The sequence below is a fragment of the Parambassis ranga genome, chromosome 7, assembly GCF_900634625.1.
Source record: "Parambassis ranga chromosome 7, fParRan2.1, whole genome shotgun sequence".
Taxonomy (NCBI): Eukaryota; Metazoa; Chordata; class Actinopteri; family Ambassidae; genus Parambassis; species Parambassis ranga.
The window spans coordinates 7280828-7302451 of NC_041028.1; the positions used below are offsets into that span (position 1 = coordinate 7280828).

The 21624-nt window shown below is 42.3% G+C and overlaps 3 protein-coding genes across 4 annotated transcripts; all 3 read left to right on the plus strand.

The window, feature by feature from the left end:
* The first annotated feature begins 165 nt into the window (after positions 1–165).
* On the plus strand, positions 166–9420 carry rbm10 (RNA binding motif protein 10). Of its 2 annotated transcripts, none has more exons than XM_028410346.1 (23): positions 166–301; positions 805–860; positions 949–1483; positions 1565–1735; positions 1820–1889; positions 3198–3271; positions 4151–4237; positions 4358–4418; positions 4520–4678; positions 4874–5034; positions 5126–5223; positions 5481–5568; positions 5661–5850; positions 5969–6078; positions 6163–6244; positions 6552–6643; positions 6734–6925; positions 7124–7318; positions 7426–7482; positions 7615–7809; positions 8143–8190; positions 8344–8399; positions 8572–9420. In XM_028410346.1, exons 2-23 carry the CDS (start codon positions 844–846, stop codon positions 8660–8662), a joined length of 2829 nt encoding a protein of 942 aa, XP_028266147.1. In that variant the 5' UTR covers positions 166–301; positions 805–843; the 3' UTR covers positions 8663–9420. The 2 variants fall into 2 exon arrangements, with proteins under 2 accessions (XP_028266147.1, XP_028266148.1); XM_028410347.1 differs by having other exon boundaries at positions 7618–7809.
* Positions 9421–9644: 224 nt separating this feature from the next.
* On the plus strand, positions 9645–12023 carry lrrc23 (leucine rich repeat containing 23). The gene is made up of 8 exons (XM_028410248.1): positions 9645–9931; positions 10516–10619; positions 10698–10818; positions 10908–11049; positions 11164–11294; positions 11389–11525; positions 11621–11825; positions 11931–12023. The coding sequence occupies exons 1-8, from the start codon at positions 9848–9850 to the stop codon at positions 11961–11963; spliced, it is 957 nt and encodes a 318-aa protein (XP_028266049.1). The 5' UTR covers positions 9645–9847; the 3' UTR covers positions 11964–12023.
* Positions 12024–12659: 636 nt separating this feature from the next.
* tktb (transketolase b) lies at positions 12660–18731 on the plus strand. The gene is made up of 14 exons (XM_028410246.1): positions 12660–12940; positions 14773–14890; positions 14973–15086; positions 15203–15300; positions 15617–15808; positions 15903–16030; positions 16111–16307; positions 16413–16577; positions 16881–17037; positions 17124–17254; positions 17337–17420; positions 17501–17597; positions 17744–17863; positions 18034–18731. The coding sequence occupies exons 1-14, from the start codon at positions 12834–12836 to the stop codon at positions 18204–18206; spliced, it is 1881 nt and encodes a 626-aa protein (XP_028266047.1). The 5' UTR covers positions 12660–12833; the 3' UTR covers positions 18207–18731.
* The last annotated feature ends 2893 nt before the right edge of the window (positions 18732–21624 follow it).

The following is a 21624-nucleotide window of genomic DNA, read 5'->3' on the forward strand; positions in this document are numbered from 1 at the left end:
ATTTTATATATTTGATATACAGAGTTACATGATATAAGGGGCATGCCAGTCCTCCCAGTTTAGATGTCATGAGCTACAAGTTTTGGGGTTGACCTGTTTTGTCTTATCCAATCATCGTCGACATTAGTGTGTCTTTTCCTCCAGCAGCCAATCAAATACGAGAGACGCAGGTTGGTCCCGCCCACTATGAAATGTCTTCTTGTGGCCATTTTACACTCGCTTCCCTGAAAATTAAAGAGCTCTCGGTTAAGTTTCAGTGTGACATTTGAAGAACGACGGGTTGTTACATGCATTGGTGCTGGTAAGTGTTTAGCCGAGTTCACAAATGTGCGCCGTTGTTTCTGTAATGGCTGTCAGCCGTTTGTAGATAGTCGTATTGGACTGTGCAGCCTAGGAGCTAGCTAACCTCAAGCTAACACAGTTAGCGCAGCCAAGCTAAAAGGATGACCGTCACACGTCATTGTTGAATGCTCCTTTTCGGCTTGTGGGGGTGTGTATTGCTTACACACAGGTTATATTTATAATTAGTGATGAAGGGTTATGTAACTTTTTTTTTTATAAGTGGTTGCCAGTTTGTATATCAGTGACGGAGGGTATATTTCCAAGTTGGAGAAGTGTATTAAATATGCAGCTAACCTGGTGAATGCACACCTTGCACATCTGTATGCTTCTATGATCACTACTCTGCATCTCAAAAGACTCTTGGACTATTTTCAGTGAAGTGTTTGCTTAAAAGGTGTGACTGACCTGGTTTGGCACTACTATATGAATCATGTTTTTGCCTTTCCTCCTGTAAACAAACAGAAAAACGATACAGAATAAGAGCAGAGTCAGTGGATCACTATGAACTATGAGCAGAGGTAAGAGAGAAAAAAAATGTTCATTTTATACTTTTGCCTTTATTCCTTTATCATGCAAGTCCCTCACTTTTTTTTCCAAATTGAGCAGGAGTGGGCGAGGTGATCGCATAGGTCGATATGGCAACACACACAACGATCACAACTTTCGGGACATGGACTACCGAGGCTATGGCCAAGAGGATGAGGAGATAGGAGCAGGATATGACCTCAGAGTGGAGGGAGAGAGACCGTTTGGTCATGATGATCAGTCACCGGGTGACTTTTCACCAGGTAGCCTCCTAGATCATCCAGAGTTTCACCAGAGAGGAGATGGTAGAGGGGACGCTGGACGTGAAGGGATGGGGCTCCTGTGGCCACCTCAGTCACAGCCTGATATCGCCTGTTCCATACCCCAGAGAGAAGAAATAGAAGGATCTAGGCAGGAATATTTGGCATTACGAACTGGCTTGCAGGAAGGAGGTCGGGGAAGAGGTGGAAGAGGCTTTCTGAAGAACAGTGCAACTCATTCAGGGACCAGGGAAAGCAACTGGGGTCGTGGAGGTAACCATTCTGAACAGACTGAATTCAATGTGGGAAGACAAAGAGAAGAGGACAGGTTTTCTCATGGGGTGGAAAAGGGGAGGGTAAGTGATCCTTATTTACAGATGTGCTACTTTTGATTTAGTGATTGGCAGTAGTTGTTAATTTGGGACTGATTTATGCAGAGCTTTCCAGCGAGGACTGAGGAGCATGGCTGTGGAAGTGCTGGCAGAGACCTGTCCCTTGAGGAGTTGGATCAGAAGGACCAGGACTACCGTGCAGATTTAGACCATAATCAGAAACCCAGCAACATTATAATGCTTCGCATGCTGCCACACAGTGCCACAGCTAATGAGGTGACTTTTTTTCCTCAACAGTGGCCTGATGATACATGTATGACATCGCTGAAAGTTTAAATGATAATACACCTTTATCCATAGATTCGGGCCCAACTTCAAGAGCAGGGGATCCAGCCAAGGGAAGTTCGCCTTATGAGAAACAAATCTTCAGGTGAGGATTAATCTATTGGGCCTCTTTGTGTCACTCACATTTACTACCAGCTCTTTCACTTTCATTGCTCTCGTGACATTTACCTTATCTGCTTTATCTTTTTTGAGTGTGTTTCTTTTCCTTCATTCTTACTGTCTTTTGCCATGCTCTGCAGTGGGAAAAATTGCTGATGTAAAGCACATATACAGAGCATCGGTTTGTTTAGATTCTTGCTTTGATTCTTTGGTCTACTGGTGTCTGCCATCCTGCTAATGCTCACAGGGCAATGCCTGCTTCAGAGTAGAACCTTATTCTTATCCTTTTTTTCCATAAGCCACGTAAATGTTCACCTCCATAGATCTTCACTTCATGGCTTTATTTTTCCTCTTCACTTTCACTCTCTTTGTGTCTTCGTCCTTTCACAATCGTGCCTCATTCATCTTGAAGTGTGTTGGGTCTGAACAGATGAACATTGTTCACAAACTAACAGTGTCAGACGAGAAATAACCATTGCAGACAAAATGTGTTTGACTGTTCTATTGTAGCAGTTTTTTAAAAGTGCGATTTTGAAGTGTGGCTGCTCAGCTACACAATTGGCATACCACAACTCAGAAAAACTTGTTCTTCCAAAGGTTTTTCCATCATGTTCATTGTCTCACTAGCCTCTCACTAACTCACTGGTTGTCTGTAAGGTGTGCCTATCTGACACTGGCACACTTACGCTCCACAACAATGCTGTGTCTTTCTTACTGTTCCTTTGTGTTTAGGATAATAAACTCTAGTTATTATATTGTATTATAATATTATTACCTTGTTTAATTACATTTTCTCTGCGAACACAAATAGAATGTATAATTAACCTTATGTATTGTGTTATCAGTAATGCATGGACAAGATCTGGAGCGTTTAAAATAAGACATTCCACCACAGTGCTACATTGTTCAGACTGCACTCTCAGAATAGTACAGCTGTTATTGCTTGTGTGTCTTGTGTGTGACTTCTCTGTTGGTGCCTGGGTGTTTCATCATTCAAAAGCAAAGACCTGTGACTCAAACTGATGAGTGGTTAGGGTTCTCTATTTCTCTCCCTCTTACCTTGACCCTGTTGAGTTACTTGGCATTGCATCCTCCCACCCTTGCAGATAATTTGGCAATGGCTCTCCAATTGACTGTTACGTGTGCTATATTGAAGGGAGAGAGGAAGCAATGATTTATTTTATTAGTGCTGATACAGGGTCTCTCTCCTCTGTACATGAAGCACTAACCCCTCACTGCGTTGTTGTCATGTTGTTGTTGTTGTTCGGTTGCCGTGGCGCTGGGCGGTGTCCAGGTCAGAGCCGAGGATTCGCCTTCGTCGAGTTTAATCTCATACAGGAGGCCACCTGCTGGATGGAGACCAACCAGGTCACTCTCCCCTACACAGACACAAATACACATATTCATAAAATGGGAGACATGAGTTCATATAAAAGTACAGTCACATCATGGCGCTATGTGCACACGATGAATTCCAGTACAGTGAAGATACACTGAAAATAATGTATGAGGTAGGAGAAACTATCTTGCTCAACATGCACACAGTTTAACAAATTGACAACAAATTACATCATGAACACATCTGTCTGTCAGAGGCACTACATAGTTTTCAAAAATGGACCCTCCCAGTCACATTTGCTCATCATTTGTTCAGTATATCCTCTTTTAACAGAGGACTCCTCTTCCCTCAGTGACTTGTTTCACTCTTTTTTTTCTAAGTTTACAGTACCACCTCTGGGATTTTATAACATTGTGATCATAATTTCTTACATGGTCTTTTGCTTGTTCAATCAGAAACAGTATAACACTTTATTTTGTTGTTTTTGAACTCATATCTGAGTCATCTACCATCATTACATCTGTAGAATGAAGCTATTGTTTACTTCGGGGTGGAGGTGGTGACACTGGGATGGGATGTGTGGAAAACTGTGAAATGGTTTCCCCTTAAGGGGGGGGATGACACATTTGAACAAAACACTTGTCCCTAAAAACGGATACTCACACACTACATATACACCATCTCAGTCCGTCCGAATTTCCTAAAGCTGAAGGTTGCAATTCTCTGGTGTCCTCTTTCTTTCAGCCTCAGTTATACTCTCTGTCTCTCTCTCTCTGTCCTTCTCTCTCTATTGTGCCTTTCATTCTATCTCATCTCTTGTGAGATGAGTCCTTTCTATGGCATGTGTGGCCTAATTATCACTGATAATCATTCTTTGTTCTCCCTCCCTCTCTTTCTTTTTCCTTTAGGGAGCGCTGATGATTCTGGGACAGAGAGTGTTGATGCACTACAGCGACCCCAAACCACGTGCCAACGAGGACTGGCTCTGCAACAAGGTTGTTTTCACTGCATTGTGAGAAATAAAAAAAAAAGTGTGTCAATATATGTATATGTATATGTCAATATTTATCATTCACTGCAGCACATTGTTTATTAGTCCTCTAACATTTCAACAGTGTGGTGTGCAAAACTTTAAAAGGAGAGAGAAGTGCTTCAAATGCTGTGTGCCTAAATCAGGTAATTTATCCACGCTACTGTACGTATCCTAACCAGTGTCTCTTTATAACGCAAGTCTTCACTGATCAGTTATATACAAATGACATTTTGTCTCTTTCCAGAGGCTGAGCTGAAGTTGCCCCAGTTGCAGAGGGATTTGCCTGTTTGTCTTCAAAAGGATGGAGCTCAAGGCTTACTCCCATTGCCAGCACCCTATCACTCTTCTGGTCCTACTGTTACCCTGGGGCAAGCTACACCGCAGGCAGATACTGCCAATGACAGTATGTACTGACAACATTTTTGTCACCATTGCAACTTCTGCCTTTTATTATGTCTTGTTAATTCTATTATAGCACCGATTTACATGCTGTTTTGGAAGCTAATGTTCAGCATAAATTTAACATACTTACAGTAATCTATGCATTCTTTGCTATAGCTTGTAGTAGTGGACATCTCAAACTGTCTTTCTCCGACAGCTCTGATTCTTAGAAACCTTGGCCCTCATACGTCTGTGGAAGCCATTTTGGCTGCTTTGGCTCCATTCGCCACCCTCTCCCCTTCCAATGTTCGGCTAATCAAGGACAAACACACACACCTCAACAGAGGCTTTGCCTTTTTACAGCTTTCTACTATAGTGGTAAGATGACATACAAATATTTTATTATTCTATTTAGCAAAACCATCCTAAACTTACACTTAATTTAAATGTCTCCATATTTTATCAACAGGAGGCATCTCAGCTTCTCCAAATCCTGCAGGCTCTTCAGCCACCACTCTCTATTGACGGGAAGGCTATTGTTGTGGAGTTTGCCAAAGGATCCAAACGGTAAACACACAAAGAAACTTGGCTGCAAAGAAAACGCAAGCACTCAGCAGGCTGTAGTTGTTGCACAGAGGATAATATGGTTTAAAAAGTCTGTATGGCACATTAAAGCTCAGTTTTGTCATGCGGTTCAGAAATTGCTTTGGAAAAGATCACCTAAAACACATCAAGTTGTCTAAAAATAGGGTGTCAAAGTAGGGCTGTTGCAATGTAGGTCACAAGCAAAAATCACTGAAACCCTCTCTGTGCCTCTGTGCTAGTGATGTGTTCGTAACAGATGGCAGCAGGGTGAGCGCTGCTACAGTGGCTAGCACAGCTATAGCTGCAGCCCAGTGGGCTGTAACACAGGTAATGTGTCAGGACATTTCTATTTTAAAGTGCCTCACTAGAGTATTTACAAGTTTTTGTTGCTTCACTGAAATAATTTTTTCTCCCTTTAGACCACTCAAAATGGATCAGGTGAAGGCCAGAGTATAGATACAGCAGTGTATCAGCAGGGGGCAGCAATAACATACAATCAGGAAGGGCTAGATGGCACAAGTTTCAAGGCCCAGGCAGATACCAGAGTGAACACCTTGTCAAGTGCAGGAGCTGTCCTGAACGGGGCATTCACAGGAGGAGCAGCCCCAGGTTGGTGCAATATAGAACCTAATGCACTCATTTTCTATATATTTTTACATATGCAGTATGTACTGGACTTTCTCCTAAGACCTCTAATATATTTGTGTGTGTGCCGGCCCATTTGCAGGTATCATTTCATCTGAGGCAGTCAAAGCTGGATCAGCAGTCGTGCAGCAGCCTCTCTCTCTTACACAGGCTGCTCTCATCACGACCGCTGCCACCACATCAGCCACACAGGTGCAACATTACTTTCTGCTTTTCATTGTTGCATCATCATAAGCTATTACTTTCTTGGTTTAAAAAAACACTTTGTCTTCACAGGTTGAAATAGTTGGAAAACCACAGCCAGCTGCCCCCAGCCAGCCTGTGACCCCAGGCACTGAACATGAACTCCAGCAATACCGTAAGCTTTTGTGTATTTAGTGTTCCTTTATGTATTTATAAATGTTATTTTAAGTACTTCAAGTAGTTTGATGCTGCTAATTAACTGCCAAGTTTGCCTTTTATTATAAGAAGGTTGCCTTGATTGTATTATGTTTTATTTTCTATATAGTGCCAGATCACAACTGAAATGATTTAAGGTTATCTTTCTGACATAATACCAATACCTTGTTCTTTTATTAAACAAACTAAATAGCCTTTGGTTATGTATCTTATTTACACAACGGCAAGGCAGGGGAAACACTTAAAATTAATGTGTGTCCTTACAGCTGTGCCAGATGTGTCCACATACCAGTATGACGAAACCTCTGGCTACTATTACGACCCTTTCACAGGACTCTACTATGACCCAAACTCCCAGGTAGAGCCCATGTATCCATGTAAGAAACAGTATGTGTTTCCTCTTCTTAAGCATTTTAGTCTGTATTTGTGTCTGTTCATCTCTTCGCAGTACTACTACAACACTCACACTCAGCGGTACATGTACTGGGATGGAGAGAAACACACCTACATTCCGGCTGCCAGCCAGTCAAACGCTGAAGGTGTTCCTGGAGGTGATGGTGCAGCCCCGTCAGACTCACTCTTTGGCACAACTGGCAACAAGGAGAAAAAAGACAAACCCAAGAATAAAACCGCTCAACAGGTACTCTTTGTAACAGTGGTTACAAAATCCAGTACTGACCAACAAAAACGATTATATTAACAACTTGTTTTCAGCATTATACTCATGTATACGTAATTATTTTTGTTCACTGCAATCTCTAATTGAGTGTCTAACGAATTCTGTGTATTTCCTCTTCTGTGTCCTTTTACTGTTTATCTCTTTGGATTTATTTACTAGATTGCCAAAGATATGGAACGTTGGGCCAAGACACTTAATAGACAAAAGGAGAACATGCGTTCTGTCTCTTCGTCCCCTGCCGTTGGTTCTACAGCACTTCCGCCTGGTTTCATACGTGGACCTGGACACAGTCGCCTAGATGACCACAGAGAGTCTGCAAGTGCCGATGCAGGCTACGCCGTTTTGGAGAAGAAGGTGCATGACACAAGCAGAGATGCATGTGCTTTGCACCATGAGGGCATTGAGGGGAATTTTTTTGATAGACCCAGCAGTCTCCCTGACCTTTCTTCTCTGGTCTGCAGGGGGCGCTGTCTGAACGACCTCAGATCTTTCTGGACCAGATGCGACAAAGTACAGAGGTAAGGATGGCCACACACTGGTTTTGTCTGGTTTATTCATTGTTTTTCTAACCTCATTTGCTTCTTTTTTTTTCTTTTGTCATCATGCATAATATCATTATCACTCCCTGCCCTTGCATCTTTCTTCTGTAGCAGTCGCCTCCTCAGCAGCAGGGTCTGGTGCCGGCCTACAGTGGAGAAACTGACAGTGAAGAAGAAGGAGGCGAGAAAGATGAGAAGGAAGGGAGAATGACAGACTGGGTCAAACTGGCCTGTTTACTGTGCAGGAGGCAATTCCCAAGCAAGGAGGCCCTCATCAGGCACCAGCAGCTCTCTGAACTTCATAAGGTAGTTTAATCTGTAAACAATGATAAGAAGCATCTTCTCTCAGTAAAGCTGTACAAATATTAAATCCATGTGCTAGCTGCAACATTAGACTATATGGAACACTGTAGCTACACTTGGGGGCAACTTTGTTGATGAAGGACCCACACTCCAAGAACTGCTCTGCTTGTGTTTTTCACAATTCATCCATCCATTTTATTTGCACAGGAACCAATGTTAGACTGTTGAATAAAAGCCTTGTTTGCACAACACTGTTAGCAAAACACTTCAATCTAGTTCAGTGACATTCCTCCTGTTATCTGGTCCTAAACTTCACTTCTTTATCTGTGCCATCAGCAAAACTTGGAGCAGAGAAGAGCCCAGCAGGAATCAACAGGCAAAGAGGTTGGTCAAGATGTGGGTCTGATTTGGACATAGTGTAGATGGATATAATGATTGATTGCACTTATCATTGTTCCAGCAGCAATTCAAATAAATGACAGATAAACACACTGTGAGCTAGTTGTAACAACATTATCCTCCTTTTGCTGTTTGCAGAGACTCGCAGGTGGATCTGAGCCTCCTGATGCTAAGAAAAGGAAGTTTAGTCCCATGTAAGCAGCAATAATGTCAATAACTGTGTTGTGCTGTTAAATGGGTTTGTAGTTTGTGAACACAAACTGCAGTTTTCAAGTTGTTTTTATTGTAATGCGGCACTGCCAACAGGAGCTTGTGAATGTAAGGATTGTTGGTGTGCTCACCTTTGTTCACTTTCTTTCTCTACAGTGACGGGATCACAGGCACTAGTCTCGGTGCCAGGATGCTGCAGGGAGGTGTGAAAAGGGGTCTGCTGTTGCGCAATATGCAAGTGGAGTGACCCCTTCGCACCTGAATTTACTGAACCTGAGGGAAACGCCCAGCACACTTCACTTCACCGTTAACATCATATCGATATCTATATTAAAAAAGTCTTCATTTTGATTTTTATCATTACAATTACCTCAACTATGGTTAACACTCTGTGATAATGATCTTACAGACTGATTCTGTAGCAGTAGATGTCAGGATATTGCACAGATTGCACATTTTTGCTTGCTTCCTGAATGATGCAGCGTCTCATTTGCTTTAAAGCTTGTGTGTGATAACCAATTTTTATCTGGTTGGCAAACATTTGCTGTTGGAAAAGCAAAGATCAGTGTAGACCCTAATGTCAGCAAATGGGAATTTCTAATATTACTGTCTATGCACCATAGATTTTTTTTAATTTAATATGCTATATATGCCTTGTCATTCAGTGAATGGCAATTTAGAGAATGAACTGTGTGTACATTTTAGAATGAGCACTTTTATACAGCCATGGGAGCAAAGCGACTGTGGTCTCCTGACCTGCACAAGGTCACTCTAACAATAGTGTGTTAAAAAAAAAAAGTGTCTCAGTTTATTACTGTATATAGCAAGAATGAATTAACAATGTAATACATCTTTTGGAAAAACATATTTTTTATTTCTGTATTTGGTTAGTAATGTGACTGTATTTCATGCCGCTCATGTAAATTAATTTTAAATAACACATTTCCATTAATGTTGATTGTTATCTTGTATGGGCAAGCCAGTAAACATTAGCTGACATTTCAACATTTTCACTTGCAATTTCCTGAGCTGTGTTTTTTTTTTTAATTTATAGAATGAGGAATACAGTGTAGCTGTCGACATTGAGGTGTGTAATGCAACATCTTGATCTGCACTGTGTGTGTGTCGGGTGTGTTCGGGTTTCCATGGTAACGGAAACAAACGTGGCTTGAGAACCGACGGCCTCAGGTTAGCTTAATCAAATTAGCCGTAGTAGCTTCTTACAAAAGTAAACGCGTTAAGTTTAAGTTTGAGGTTGTCACAACTCAAGGTAATAAGTTACTAGCTTGCTTGCTTGCTAGCTAGCTAGTAGTTGGTTGTCATGCCAACCGACGTAAAACAGGGACAAACGTAAGTGAGCAGTGTCCTGAATCAAACCAGGAGCAGTCAAAGTTTATCAGCTATCAACTGATCTCAAAACAAAAGGTTCAGGATGTCTGACGTGGATGATGAAGCAGTCTTTTCGGATGTGGAGGAAGACGAACCACATTTACAAGGAGTCGAAGAGGAAGATAAGGTATTGATTATTCAAGATATATAAGATGCCTTGAGTAACGCCATTCACAGTATTGGTCCCAGTTGTCCCGCTAGCAGGTGACAGGAAGTTAAGTTAGTTTGTATCCCTTAATTGGAGTAAGCATAGCACTCCCACAGTTTATACACTATTACAAGTCAGCTACACAAGCCAAATGTAGACGGGTATTATCAGAAATGTGCATTTAAATATCCATTTAACACAAAAATGTGTATTTTAATATTGTAGATGACTGAATTAGAGCAGATTTTCTACATCTATAAATGTTGACAGTTGCTTAAAGTTCGATTAACTGTAAATTAAGTGGAAAATACAGCAGTCAAATAGAGTAAAAAGTGGATAAAGCAGACAAAAAAACAAATACTTAAGTACTATACAAGTGCCTTGTACAGCAGTAATAGAATATTCACACCAAATAGCAAAACAAAAACTGTAATCCAAATTGTTTGCACCTCCCATGTTTGCCTATACTGCCACAGAGGTGTTCTCTCACCTTATTGATAGAGCTGCATTCCCAGAGAATCCTATAGAGAAGTATAGCTCATTTGCCTCCCTCTACTCCACAGGTTTGCCATTTGACCCAGGAAACCATTAGACATGGGCTTTCATTACTGTGCAAAACAGGAAATAGATTAGGACATGCGTTTGTCAAGCTGGACCTTAAAGACAAGTAAGGAGACACTTGTTTGAATTATGTGTGTGCCACTTCGTATTTACTATCAGTGTTTCTCTTTGCTGTACTCCTCAGAGGGTTGAATGACATAGCTGCTGTCAGCAGTTACATCCACATACGGTTTTTGGATTTATCCCACAATCACCTCACTGATCTTTCTCCACTGGCATCTCTGACAGAGCTGCTTTGGTTGAAGGCAAGGAAGTGTATTCATTTAGACAAAGACATGTGGCTGTCAGGAATGTTTACTCTGACTGACCCTTGTATGCAACTGTTCTTGTGCAGGTCGACAGTAATGCTGTGGCAAGCTTCAAAGGGCAACCTTTTGCTCAGCTGACTTTCCTGCAGTGGCTGAGCATGGCAGAGAACCAGATAACAGACCTAGAGGGCCTAGTGGCCCCTTTCTTAGAAAGCCTTAATCTTACAGGTTGGTCTGTTTATGTGGTATTACTGTGAATGTATGTTTTACCAAACAAATCAGGAATATTCCACCTTCTCCCAGGCCTCAAAGGACTCATTCATTCAATTTCCCTTTTTGCAGGTAATTCCATTCAGACAGTGAATGTTTTTCAGAGTGGCTGTTTTGAGAATCTGGTGTCTCTTGAACTAAGAGGAAACCACTTAGATACCACCGATGGCATCAACCTTCCAAACCTGCAGCGCTTATATTTGGTAATAAAAGTAACAGATTTTTAATGACCTTCCTGCTTCACCACCACCAGCTTTAACACTCACTGCCTTAGAATATTCTTCCTTTTTTGTTCAGGCCCAAAACGTCATCCATCGGCTCGAGGGTTTGGAGAAGTTAGAATCCCTCGCTGTTCTCCACCTTAGAGACAATCACCTTGATACTCTGGACGGCCTCAGCCCCAACATGAAGTGTCTGCAGTACCTCAATGTCAGGTATACATATGTGTGACAGGGCTGATCAAAAGCAATCAATAAATCAGTAAAGGATAAAATGACAAAGCTCAGGTGTGTCTCTGTCTCTCCCTCAGAGGTAACAGAATTGTAGATGGAAACGCCGCACGAAGCATTGGCTTTGTATCAAAAACCCTGCGTGTCTTGATCCTTTCTGAGAACCCACTGGTGGAAACATCAGACTACAGACTAAGCATACTCATGGTCCTGCCTCAGCTGGAACGACTCGACAAAGACCCTGTCACCCCCGAGGAGAAGACGGAAGCTCAAGAAAGAGTCAGGGTAAAGAAAAAACTTTAGTTTTTCTACTTCTTCTTTCTGTGTGTGTGTTTGTGGCAAAGTAAAACCCACTTCTCACTAAAGTTTTAAGGATGTTTGTCGTTGCAGGAACTAAAAGAAGAGGAAATACCTGAGCCATAATGAGGAAGTGTTGGACTGACTTGCCTTTGTCTTAAAAAGATAGGGCCCGTTGCGTATAGATGGGCAGCTGGAAATATTATTCATTTGTGTTACAATAATGTTAAAGTATATGTTCTCACTGTTTTATTTTCAAACAATAAAATGTAGAAGTGACAAAGCACAGTTGTTAACAGTCCTGGGTGACACCTGAGTTGGTATTTGAACCTTGTTAGATGAACTGTCCTCCTGAGTTTCCCTGAGTAAGGATGAGAGAGCAAAATCCTCCACTGTTTCCTTGTTGGCAGCCACCCAGCTGCAGATTTAAAGGGACAGTGACATTATGGAAACACATGTAAATCAACAGTTACACAGGCGTATACTAACCACCTAAATACATGCATATACAGAATATATATATGCACATATCATAACATAGTTATTTTTGACTACTTTATTTGCACCTCGTTATCGTTTCTATACCACTATCATAGAGGTAATACAACCCGGAAGTGAGCTGCCACCCTCACGGAAAAACACTGCATGTTGTTCATATTTTTAGAGATTTACTTCTTACTTCTGGAAATGATAACAACAGAATAAACTCTGATATGTATCTCTGAAAATGATTAATGAAAGGAGCATCTCACTGCACACATTGGACTCTTAGACTCCCTCCAATGATCTGATTGGGTGGGAGTGGCTGTCAGAGCAGCCATAAGTCCCCCTCCTGTCTGTCAGTCCACCTCCACCTCCTTGGTTGTACTTGCACCAGGCAGCAAGCGACGGCGTGGCGCAGCATTGCACCTACGACACCGGGAAGCAGCCGTGTACATTTAAACTTAAATTACATTTCCAAACTAAGACAACGCTCAAGTCTTGAATCCAGAAACCATGACTAGCTACCACAAACCCGATGAAAAGACTCTGCAGGGGCTGAAAGACATCGCCAACAAGCTGAGGATTCACTCCATCAAGGCAACATGCGCCTCTAACTCTGGGTAAGTGGTTTTAGTGGTTATTACAGTTATTATTAGGCAGCAAAACTACTCAGAAATGGATGAATATGATATAGTTACGGTACCTGACGCACGTTGTACCTGCGGGGCCTGGCTACACGTGCTGCAGATTATCTTCACGCGGTGTAATTTAGCCACAGTTAGCAGTAAGTAAATAAGGTTATGCAAACTATTAGCTAAATGTTGTAACCTAATTTGGGGGGTGGGAGTTGTTTTAACCAGCGGGGCTAGCTGCTACTAGCATAAGCTAACGGTTCGGGGCGTTAATGAGCTGGAAGCTGTCGGAGTATGTGTAAGGATGAATGAATCAACATGTTAAGTCACTGCTGCCTAGTTGGAGGATTCGTTCCTTCTCATTACACAACTACCGAGAAAGTAGCCGTTAGCATTGACCTGCTGCTCCTAGCTAACAGAAACCACATGATCATGCGACAGGGTGAATCTCGTGGTCGGTGAGGACGCCCTAATTTTTGCAGATGGGTCCTAATGTAATAAATACAAATGACAATACATTACGAGCAGTGGGCTGGAGCCTAGAGCACAGAGCCTATCCCAGTAATCTACGGCCGAGAGGCGGGGTGCACCCTGGTCAGGTCACCAGTCCATCACAAGGCCAACATGCATACACAAACAGCCATTCACACTTCAGCCCACATTTTTTTTCTCTTCATTTTTTAATATTGTTGTAAACTACCCACAACATTCCACTGATCAAAGGTATGTACTTTTACTCCGGCTTCCAGCTCAGAGCTTCAGTTGTTGTACAGCTGTGAACAATAAAGGTTTTTCAAGCCAAAAATCAAAGTGGATGGTGACCACAGTTTCAAAGATGGACACATTGGATTGTGTGTCAAATGCTCAGACATCATTTGACATCCTGTTCCACAGCTTCTGATTTAAGCTACAATACAAACAAAATCTTTGTCTCCTTTGTTTGTAGCGTCTGCCAGTCACCAGTCCAGATTTTTCAGTTTGACTTTTCCGGTGCATTGTCACCTTGTATTTGCATTACTTCCATTGTGTAGTTTTTGTCTAGGGAGGCAAATGCAACATATAGAGTAAAAGGTGTGTTTATGAACCTGTTTTTGTCATTTCCTTATGTTTCCCTGACAAGGAAATAAGGGCAGTTTGTCCTGAATGGCTTGCGTCCTTAAAAAAAACAAACAAAGGATGTCTTTTAGTTTTGACCCTCGTTCCTTGTTTGACTCGTATGGATCGTTACACTTGAGCATCTGATAAAGTTCATCTTCACACTTATTTTTCAGCAGATTATCGCCGAGCAGAAGAACAAGTGGTAAACAGAGTATTGGTGTATTGTCATGAAATTAACAGTGACCAGAGTGTTTGGATAAGAGAATTTGAGGTGTGCCAAGCATGACTGAATGACTGTAACTTAACCCACACAGGGAAGCTCAGATGTGTTGGGTAATCTGGGATTTCTAAACAGAGATTACGATACTTTGTCCACTGTGCAGCAACTAACAGTTACACAAGTTCTTTTAAAAGTTCTGTAGTGTGGCAACTGAACTAAGGTGATCAGGTTACAAATTAACAATGATGTGAACTGAGTAATATTTCTAATCCCAAAAAATAAGTTATCTTAAGTGTTCAAAGGTTTGTGCCCTCCCAGAATGTCTAATTTTTGTTGTATTATTGTTCCTGCCTCTAATGACTAATTTTTGATGACTTTTCTTTTTGTGTTTGTGAATGCATGCACATGCATGTACAGTATGTGCATGTTGTGTGGATTTTGCTAATATGATGGCTCTTTTATTGTCACGCTGACTGACCTGTCTGCCATTCTTGCTCCTCAGCCACCCGACATCATGCTGCAGCGCTGCAGAGGTGATGTCTGTGCTCTTCTTCCACACCATGCGCTACAAGGCAGATGATCCTCGTAACCAGTGTAATGACCGCTTTGTGCTGTCAAAGGTTAGTTGTTTTTTTTTTTTTTCTTAGAGGTAAGATGTTTCCTTATATCCATCGACGCATAACATTTTTATTTTATCTCCAGGGTCATGCTGCACCTGTCCTGTATGCTGCCTGGGCAGAGGCAGGTTTTGTGAAGGAGTCTGATCTGCTTAACCTGCGTAAACTTGACTGTGATCTTGAGGGACACCCGACACCAGTAAGTCAGGAATCCTGAGTCACATTAATGTTGTTTCTGTGAAGAAGTGTATCAAGTCACTTTTTGTAGCAATATAACCCTTTCACTGCTTTCCTGTCTGTTCTGTTCAACCCCAGAAACTGGAGTTTGTAGATGTGGCCACAGGATCTCTGGGACAGGGTCTTGGTGCTGCCTGTGGGATGGCCTATACTGGCAAATACTTCGACAAATCCAGGTCAGGATATATCTAAAACGATATGGATTCATTATTCAGTCTAGTTTTCTTCCCTCCAGACTGGAATATGTTAACTCGTCTGATGCGTTAAGTGTCAAGTAGATTAAAGTGTTAACTGGATAAATCTGAGTGCAGTTGTAATGGTGTTAAACTGTTCTTGGCTTGATGTTAAGCCAAGGAGTGTATGCTCTGATAAGCAAAAGTAGCAAAATGATATTGACTAATGTTGCCCTTCTGTTGCTCCTCGGTACTGGTTCTGTTCTGGTATAATAATGCTAATATTTCTCTTCCCCACTTTCTTTTGACCCTGTTGTAGTTACCGTGTATACTGCATGCTGGGAGATGGAGAATGTTCAGAGGGTTCTGTGTGGGAGGCCATGGCATTTGCCTCATACTACCACCTGGACAACATGGTAGCTATCCTAGATGTCAATCGACTTGGTCAGAGTGAGGCTGCACCTCTGAAGCACGACATGGAGACCTACCGCAAGCGTTGTGAAGCCTTTGGGTCAGTACCACACTGTTGTCTTTGGTCTCTTAACCATAAAACTTCTGTTGACATGTATCCCAGGTTAATGTTGTTGTTACGTTAATTTGTATAGGTGGAACACATACGTTGTGGATGGACATGATGTGGAGGAGCTGTGTAAAGCTTTCTGGCAGGCTCAGCAGGTCAAGGATAAACCCACCTGCATTGTTGCCAAGACATTCAAGGGCAAAGGCCTCAAAAGTAAGTGTGCAACGCTGAATATTTATTCACACATGTATTCTGTATTTAATACATGAGACTTGTTCACTGCTTGTTTGCAGATATTGAAGATCAAGACAACTGGCACGGAAAGCCCATTCCTAAAGACAAGGTTGACGGCCTCCTGAAAGACCTGCAGGCCCAGATCCAGGTCCCCAACAAGACTCTGTGCCCTGAGCTGCCCGCTGAAGATGCTGCACCTGCTGACCTCAGCCCCATCCTTCTGCCCTCCCCCCCACCATACAAGAAGGGAGATAAGGTACTTTTTTTTTTTTTTAAGCAACACAACATGCAGCACTTCAAGCTTTTCATTACCTTGTGGATCACTTTTTGCTGAAATGCTGTTTTTGTCCTGCTCTGTCAGATTGCAACAAGGCGAGCATATGGTGTGGCATTGGCCAGGCTGGGCCAGTCAAGTCAGAGAGTGGTGGCCCTTGATGGAGACACCAAGAACTCCACCTTTTCAGAGACCTTCAAGAAGGCCTTTCCTGACAGATACATTGAGTGCTTCATCGCTGAGCAGAATATGGTAATCAATACTTCTGAAGCTAAGATTTTTAAACTTGTTGCTAAGAGCTTTCTGAGATTTTGTTTTCAAACTTACTTCCTATGAAAGTCAAATGATCAAATATAATAAGTTATAAAGGCCAGCTAAACCTGGCTCACTTTTTACGCCATAATCTGCTCTAAATTAGTCTAATCTGTTACTATTCATTCTCACACCTGATAATCCCAGCCTGTCACATAGGATCAGTTTACCTCTAAACTTAGACCGTGCTTCTTTTCAAATCCACAGTCATTAATGCTAACCCTATTCTCAATGCCTCTGCAGGTGGGAGTGGCCATCGGTTGTGCCACCCGTGACCGTACTGTTGCATTTGCCAGTACATTTTCTGCATTCCTCTCCAGAGCCTATGACCAGATTCGTATGGGAGCCATCTCTCAGACGAATGTTAACCTTGTAGGGTCTCACTGTGGAGTCTCCATTGGTAAGCCTTTGGCTATAAATGACCACCACCAATTACAGCATAGAAAGAGCACAGTGTCATTGATTGGTCATATTGTGTGTGTTCAGGTGAGGATGGTCCTTCCCAGATGGCCCTAGAGGACCTGGCCATGTTCCGTGCCATTCCGACATGTACTGTATTTTACCCCAGTGACGGCGTGTCCACTGAGAGAGCTGTGGAACTGTCGGCCAACACAAAGGTCAGTGGGCTACCTTGTGGTAGCTTCTCCAATAAGTTGGTGTGGAAACAATGTTAGTTGTAACACCAGTTTTTATTCTCAGGGTATCTGTTTCATCCGTACGAGCAGACCAGACACAGCAGTCCTCTACTCTCCTGATGAGAAGTTTGAAGTGGGTGTGGCCAAGGTAATATCAGTTCTTTAAGTCACAACAGTAAACTGCATATTGACTTTATTCAGTAGTAATAATTATGTGTAAATCTCCAGGTGGTGCGTCAGTCTGACAGTGATGTTGTGACTGTTGTTGGAGCTGGAGTGACTTTGCATGAGGCCCTGGCTGCTGCTGATATGCTGGCCAGTGAAGGTAAACGTATAGTGCCCTCTAGTGGAGAGATGTAGGTACTGTTCTGCGTCCACAGTGGAACTCCCACGAATTAAAAACGCAGGGTACTAGGTATTTTGTGTGAAAGCTGACCTCATGTAAATAAGTAATGATTTATGCTCCTCTAGGGAAGAACATCCGTGTGATTGATCCATTCACCATCAAGCCCCTGGATGCTGCTACCATACTGGCGAGTGCCAGAGCCACAGGGGGACAGATCATCACTGTGGAGGACCACTACAAGGAGGGTAGGTTTTGTGGTTAAACATCATGGTACCATATAAATCACAATGTTTTGATGATGCTTTTAGAAGCTTATACCAACCATTAATTGGATGGTGATTTGTGGTTTGCAATCTTTATTGCCCTGTCTGGATGCTGTACTGTATCTCTCTCTGGTCCACCCCCTCTCCTCCAGGTGGTCTTGGTGAGGCTGTGCTCTCAGCAGTGGGCAGAGAGCCTGGTGTAGTTGTGACCCGGCTGGCGGTCACCGGTGTTCCCCGCAGTGGAAAGCCTCAAGAGCTTCTCGACCTCTTTGGCATCAGCGCTAAGCACATTGCTAATGCTGTGCGTCAGACCTTTGCGAACTAAGGACAGCACCTGAACTTCACGCTTGTTGCTCTCTTTCATCACAACCAACTTGTTGCCACCTGAAGACTTCAAGTTGAGATGAGGGCAGTGCGGTCAGCCTGTAGTGTTAATAATATTCACCCTAATGCACCTTCTGCTTCCTTTTACTTCCAAGTGGGTTCTTTGGAGGAGAAAAAAAACATTCCATACTTTTATCAAGCATCAGTAAATACTGTTCAGACATCTTTCCTCTCACATTTCCTACTGACCATTCCTTGTCCTCTCATTTGGCTGGTATTTTTATAAGACGTACTGTTACAAATGTTAATGTCTTAATATAGCTGTGTGCAGTGATGGCCTTATTGCTTTAGCTGTGTAGCGCTTTCTTCAAACTGTGTGAAAAGTTAAACCAGTTTAGGCACAAATTGAGCATTCCACTAACCAGTCCTGACCACGCAGGCATCACACAGTGTTGCTGCCATTCAAGGTCACCGGTGTCAGACTGTTATTGCTGAGATGTGCTGAATTAAAATAATTTCCCTCATACTCTTAGTGTTCTGTTGCTTTTTTTGGAAATGTGTGGTTTGGTCTACTGTTGCTAAGACTAGGGCTGGAGCAGATGGGTCAAAACAAATTCGAAGGATTCTGGGAAAAGTCTAAACAGTAGTGCAGTTTGTATCAAAGTATAATTTTTCTTGTGATAATGACTGTCTAATTTCCCTTAAGAGTATGGAAAACTACATCCTCAATCTTTAAAACGGCCATCTTTGCAATTGCAGCCATCAAAAGAAAAAAACTAAGATTTTCAAGTGGTCAAGAAACATGTTTTTGGATCAGTATTGATGAGACATTTGAAAGATGTGGTTTGTTTTGTTTTTATTTATGTCCTCTGTGTTATACTACATGATTTAAGTTGTTTTTGACCAAAAAAAACGTAGATATTTCATGTCCCTAGCAGCTTATGTGGGAAGGCTGTGTACATCATGTTCTGTATGAGAAAACAGGGTTGTAAAGTTGAGCTATAGATGTAAGATAGAGACTTTAAAAAAATCATAGAGTGAGGAATATTAAGATTGTACTCCTCATACTTCTCTGGGGGGTGAGTTGTTGGGTTAGGGTGTTGTCATACTGAGGTTAAGGAAGAGGTTGAATGTGGTTTGTGGATTACTGCATGTTCCTGTCAAGATTTAAATGAATCATCACTATTTAACTTGGACGTGCACATCAGGACCTGACAGTTTCAGTGTTTAGTGTTAAGTTGTCCACTCTGCCATTTGGAACATGTCTGGTTTCTGCTGTTTGTCTCTTGTCTCATCGGCTAATCTTCAGGTAGGGGAAAGAAAAAACAAAAAAACACAGATTTGATGCATAAAACTCAGAGATCCCAAATGATCCCATCAGAGAATCTTGTAAATTACAGAATATGTTGTCAAGCATGTTTGGACAGATTTAATATGTGGTTGCTGGGTAAATAAAAAGGGGCTGTCAGCAGGTTTCACCCCACAGTGAAAATCCCAGTTTGGCTCGACCCCCAGCCCCGCGGCGACTTGGTGAGTGTGAGGATGTGCACAGACTCCATGGTACACAGTATATGTATGTACAGAATTTGACGGCGATCTCATTGTTCACTTCTCAGAGTTCATGTTTGCTTTCATATGTGGATGCTAGTGGAGCTTCGCCAAACAAAGTTGACTCTGACCTGAACTGTGTACTGAAACCCTGTCTCCTGCTGGACAAGGTCACATTCTCAGTCAGCCCACCGAAGACACAATAAAGTGGATAAAATATGTGCCAAATCACATGATGATGTCTGACTAGAATGTATGACAGGTTTAAGGCTGCATCCCCTTTTATCCTCCCTGTCAGTGTGTCATCTCCATAAAAAATAGGTCTTTCCATGTAGTGTTAGCAGACAGTTATGAAAGGGCGAGGTGACGAGGAGGTGCAGGGTGTGTCTGGGTGTTTCATGGTACAATGATCGAGGACCTTTATTAACACTGTGAGAGTTTATTTTTTGACCTCTCCGCCTCCTAGATATTCCTCCCCATCCTCCCACTCTTCCATCATTTCTCTGAGTTTGGGGGCATGTGCAGTGTGTTTTTGACCTCAGTGTTCATTCGAGGGTGAACTAGAAATTGTCTGTGTGAACCTGAAAGCTGCTCAGACTTTCTCCTCTTTCTCTGGCACCTGCACTTTGTGTGTGGATTCACTTGTTCCTCTCTTCAGTGCTGAGAATCTGAAGTCTTTGACTGAACAAACATTCAGCATTGAAAATGCCAAGGACGTGGATTGTGTTTATTTGTCTGAGCAGCACTGTTTTGTCGGGACAAACAATGGCCTCTTGGTATGATTTGGATGCATCCTTGGAACTCTTCTCTGAAGCTGAAGCAGAAATAGAGACGGCAACAATCCAGCCGTCAGATCCACAAGCTGGTAAACATGCTGCATGCTGTCAGCTTATACAAATATAACTTTCTCATGGTTTTGTGTTCATAATTATAATTCTATGCGGTTTTATCTTAATGAAGAATTAAGTGAGGATAAGCATCTCCAGATGGACACCGAAAAGAACACTGAGCAGAAAGAAGCTGATTTCAGAAAGCTGGAAGCCGGCAGAACAAGGAGAAGTGCCTGGGGGAAGAGGAAGCATGCAGCTACAGAAGAGGCTACAGCATACAGGATAGTAAGAGCAGAAAATACTAAACTTTACTGTTGGGATAAAGTAATTCACTTTTCACTGCAAGTTGCACATTGTTCATCTTTTGTCCGGGACAGAGTGGAGGATTGTGACCATACTTGCCAGGTGGTCAAAAGTGGCTTTCAAGCTTAATGTAGTGCCAAGTTGGCAGACTTCCTCTTGATAGCAATGACACCTGGAGGGCAACAATAATATAACAAAGCACACTGAGCATATTTTGGGTTAATTAGGGTACCTTTTCAGGAGGTCATTATTTGGCATCTGCCTCCAAAACTGGGGGTGTGCGGACCTCTTTTTACTGTGCTCAATACCAATAACACTAAAAAAAGCATGTGTTTTGTTGTTTTCCTCTGGATAATCACGTCATTGATTTTTCTCCTGCTCTTTGGAGGCAGGGTTAGGGCGACCTCTACCCGGCTGGAGAAGACGTGGAAGGGGAGAGGAGGAGACCAGCATCCTGATGGATGCTCTCAAGGAACTTCATGCCGAGAAGAGAAAGCTGATGGATTATGGGAAAACACAAGAGGAGGAGGAAGAGGAAGAAGAAGATGATGACGACGATGATGATGATGATGATGATGACGATGACGACGACGACGAAGATGATGATGACGATGATGATGATGAAGAAGAAGAGGTTTCAAATTTTGTGCAGCTGTTTTTTTTGTTAATTTTACTTTAGTTGAAGTTATGATGCTTTTTTTCCACTTTAGGAAGAAGAAGAGGAGGAAGAGGAAGAAG

Coding starts and splice junctions, on each gene's coding strand:
- rbm10 (XM_028410346.1), top strand. Junction 3,272..4,150: donor GCTGGATGGAGACCAACCAG/GTCACTCTCCCC, acceptor TTTTTCCTTTAG/GGAGCGCTGATGATTCTGGG. Junction 7,810..8,142: donor AGCTCTCTGAACTTCATAAG/GTAGTTTAATCT, acceptor CTGTGCCATCAG/CAAAACTTGGAGCAGAGAAG.
- lrrc23 (XM_028410248.1), top strand. CDS start 9,848: ATGTCTGACGTGGATGATGAAGCAGTCTTTTCGGATGTGGAGGAAGAC. Junction 11,050..11,163: donor AGAAAGCCTTAATCTTACAG/GTTGGTCTGTTT, acceptor CCCTTTTTGCAG/GTAATTCCATTCAGACAGTG. Junction 11,526..11,620: donor CTGCAGTACCTCAATGTCAG/GTATACATATGT, acceptor TCTCTCCCTCAG/AGGTAACAGAATTGTAGATG.
- tktb (XM_028410246.1), top strand. CDS start 12,834: ATGACTAGCTACCACAAACCCGATGAAAAGACTCTGCAGGGGCTGAAA. Junction 12,941..14,772: donor ACATGCGCCTCTAACTCTGG/GTAAGTGGTTTT, acceptor CTTGCTCCTCAG/CCACCCGACATCATGCTGCA. Junction 17,255..17,336: donor AACTGTCGGCCAACACAAAG/GTCAGTGGGCTA, acceptor TTTTATTCTCAG/GGTATCTGTTTCATCCGTAC.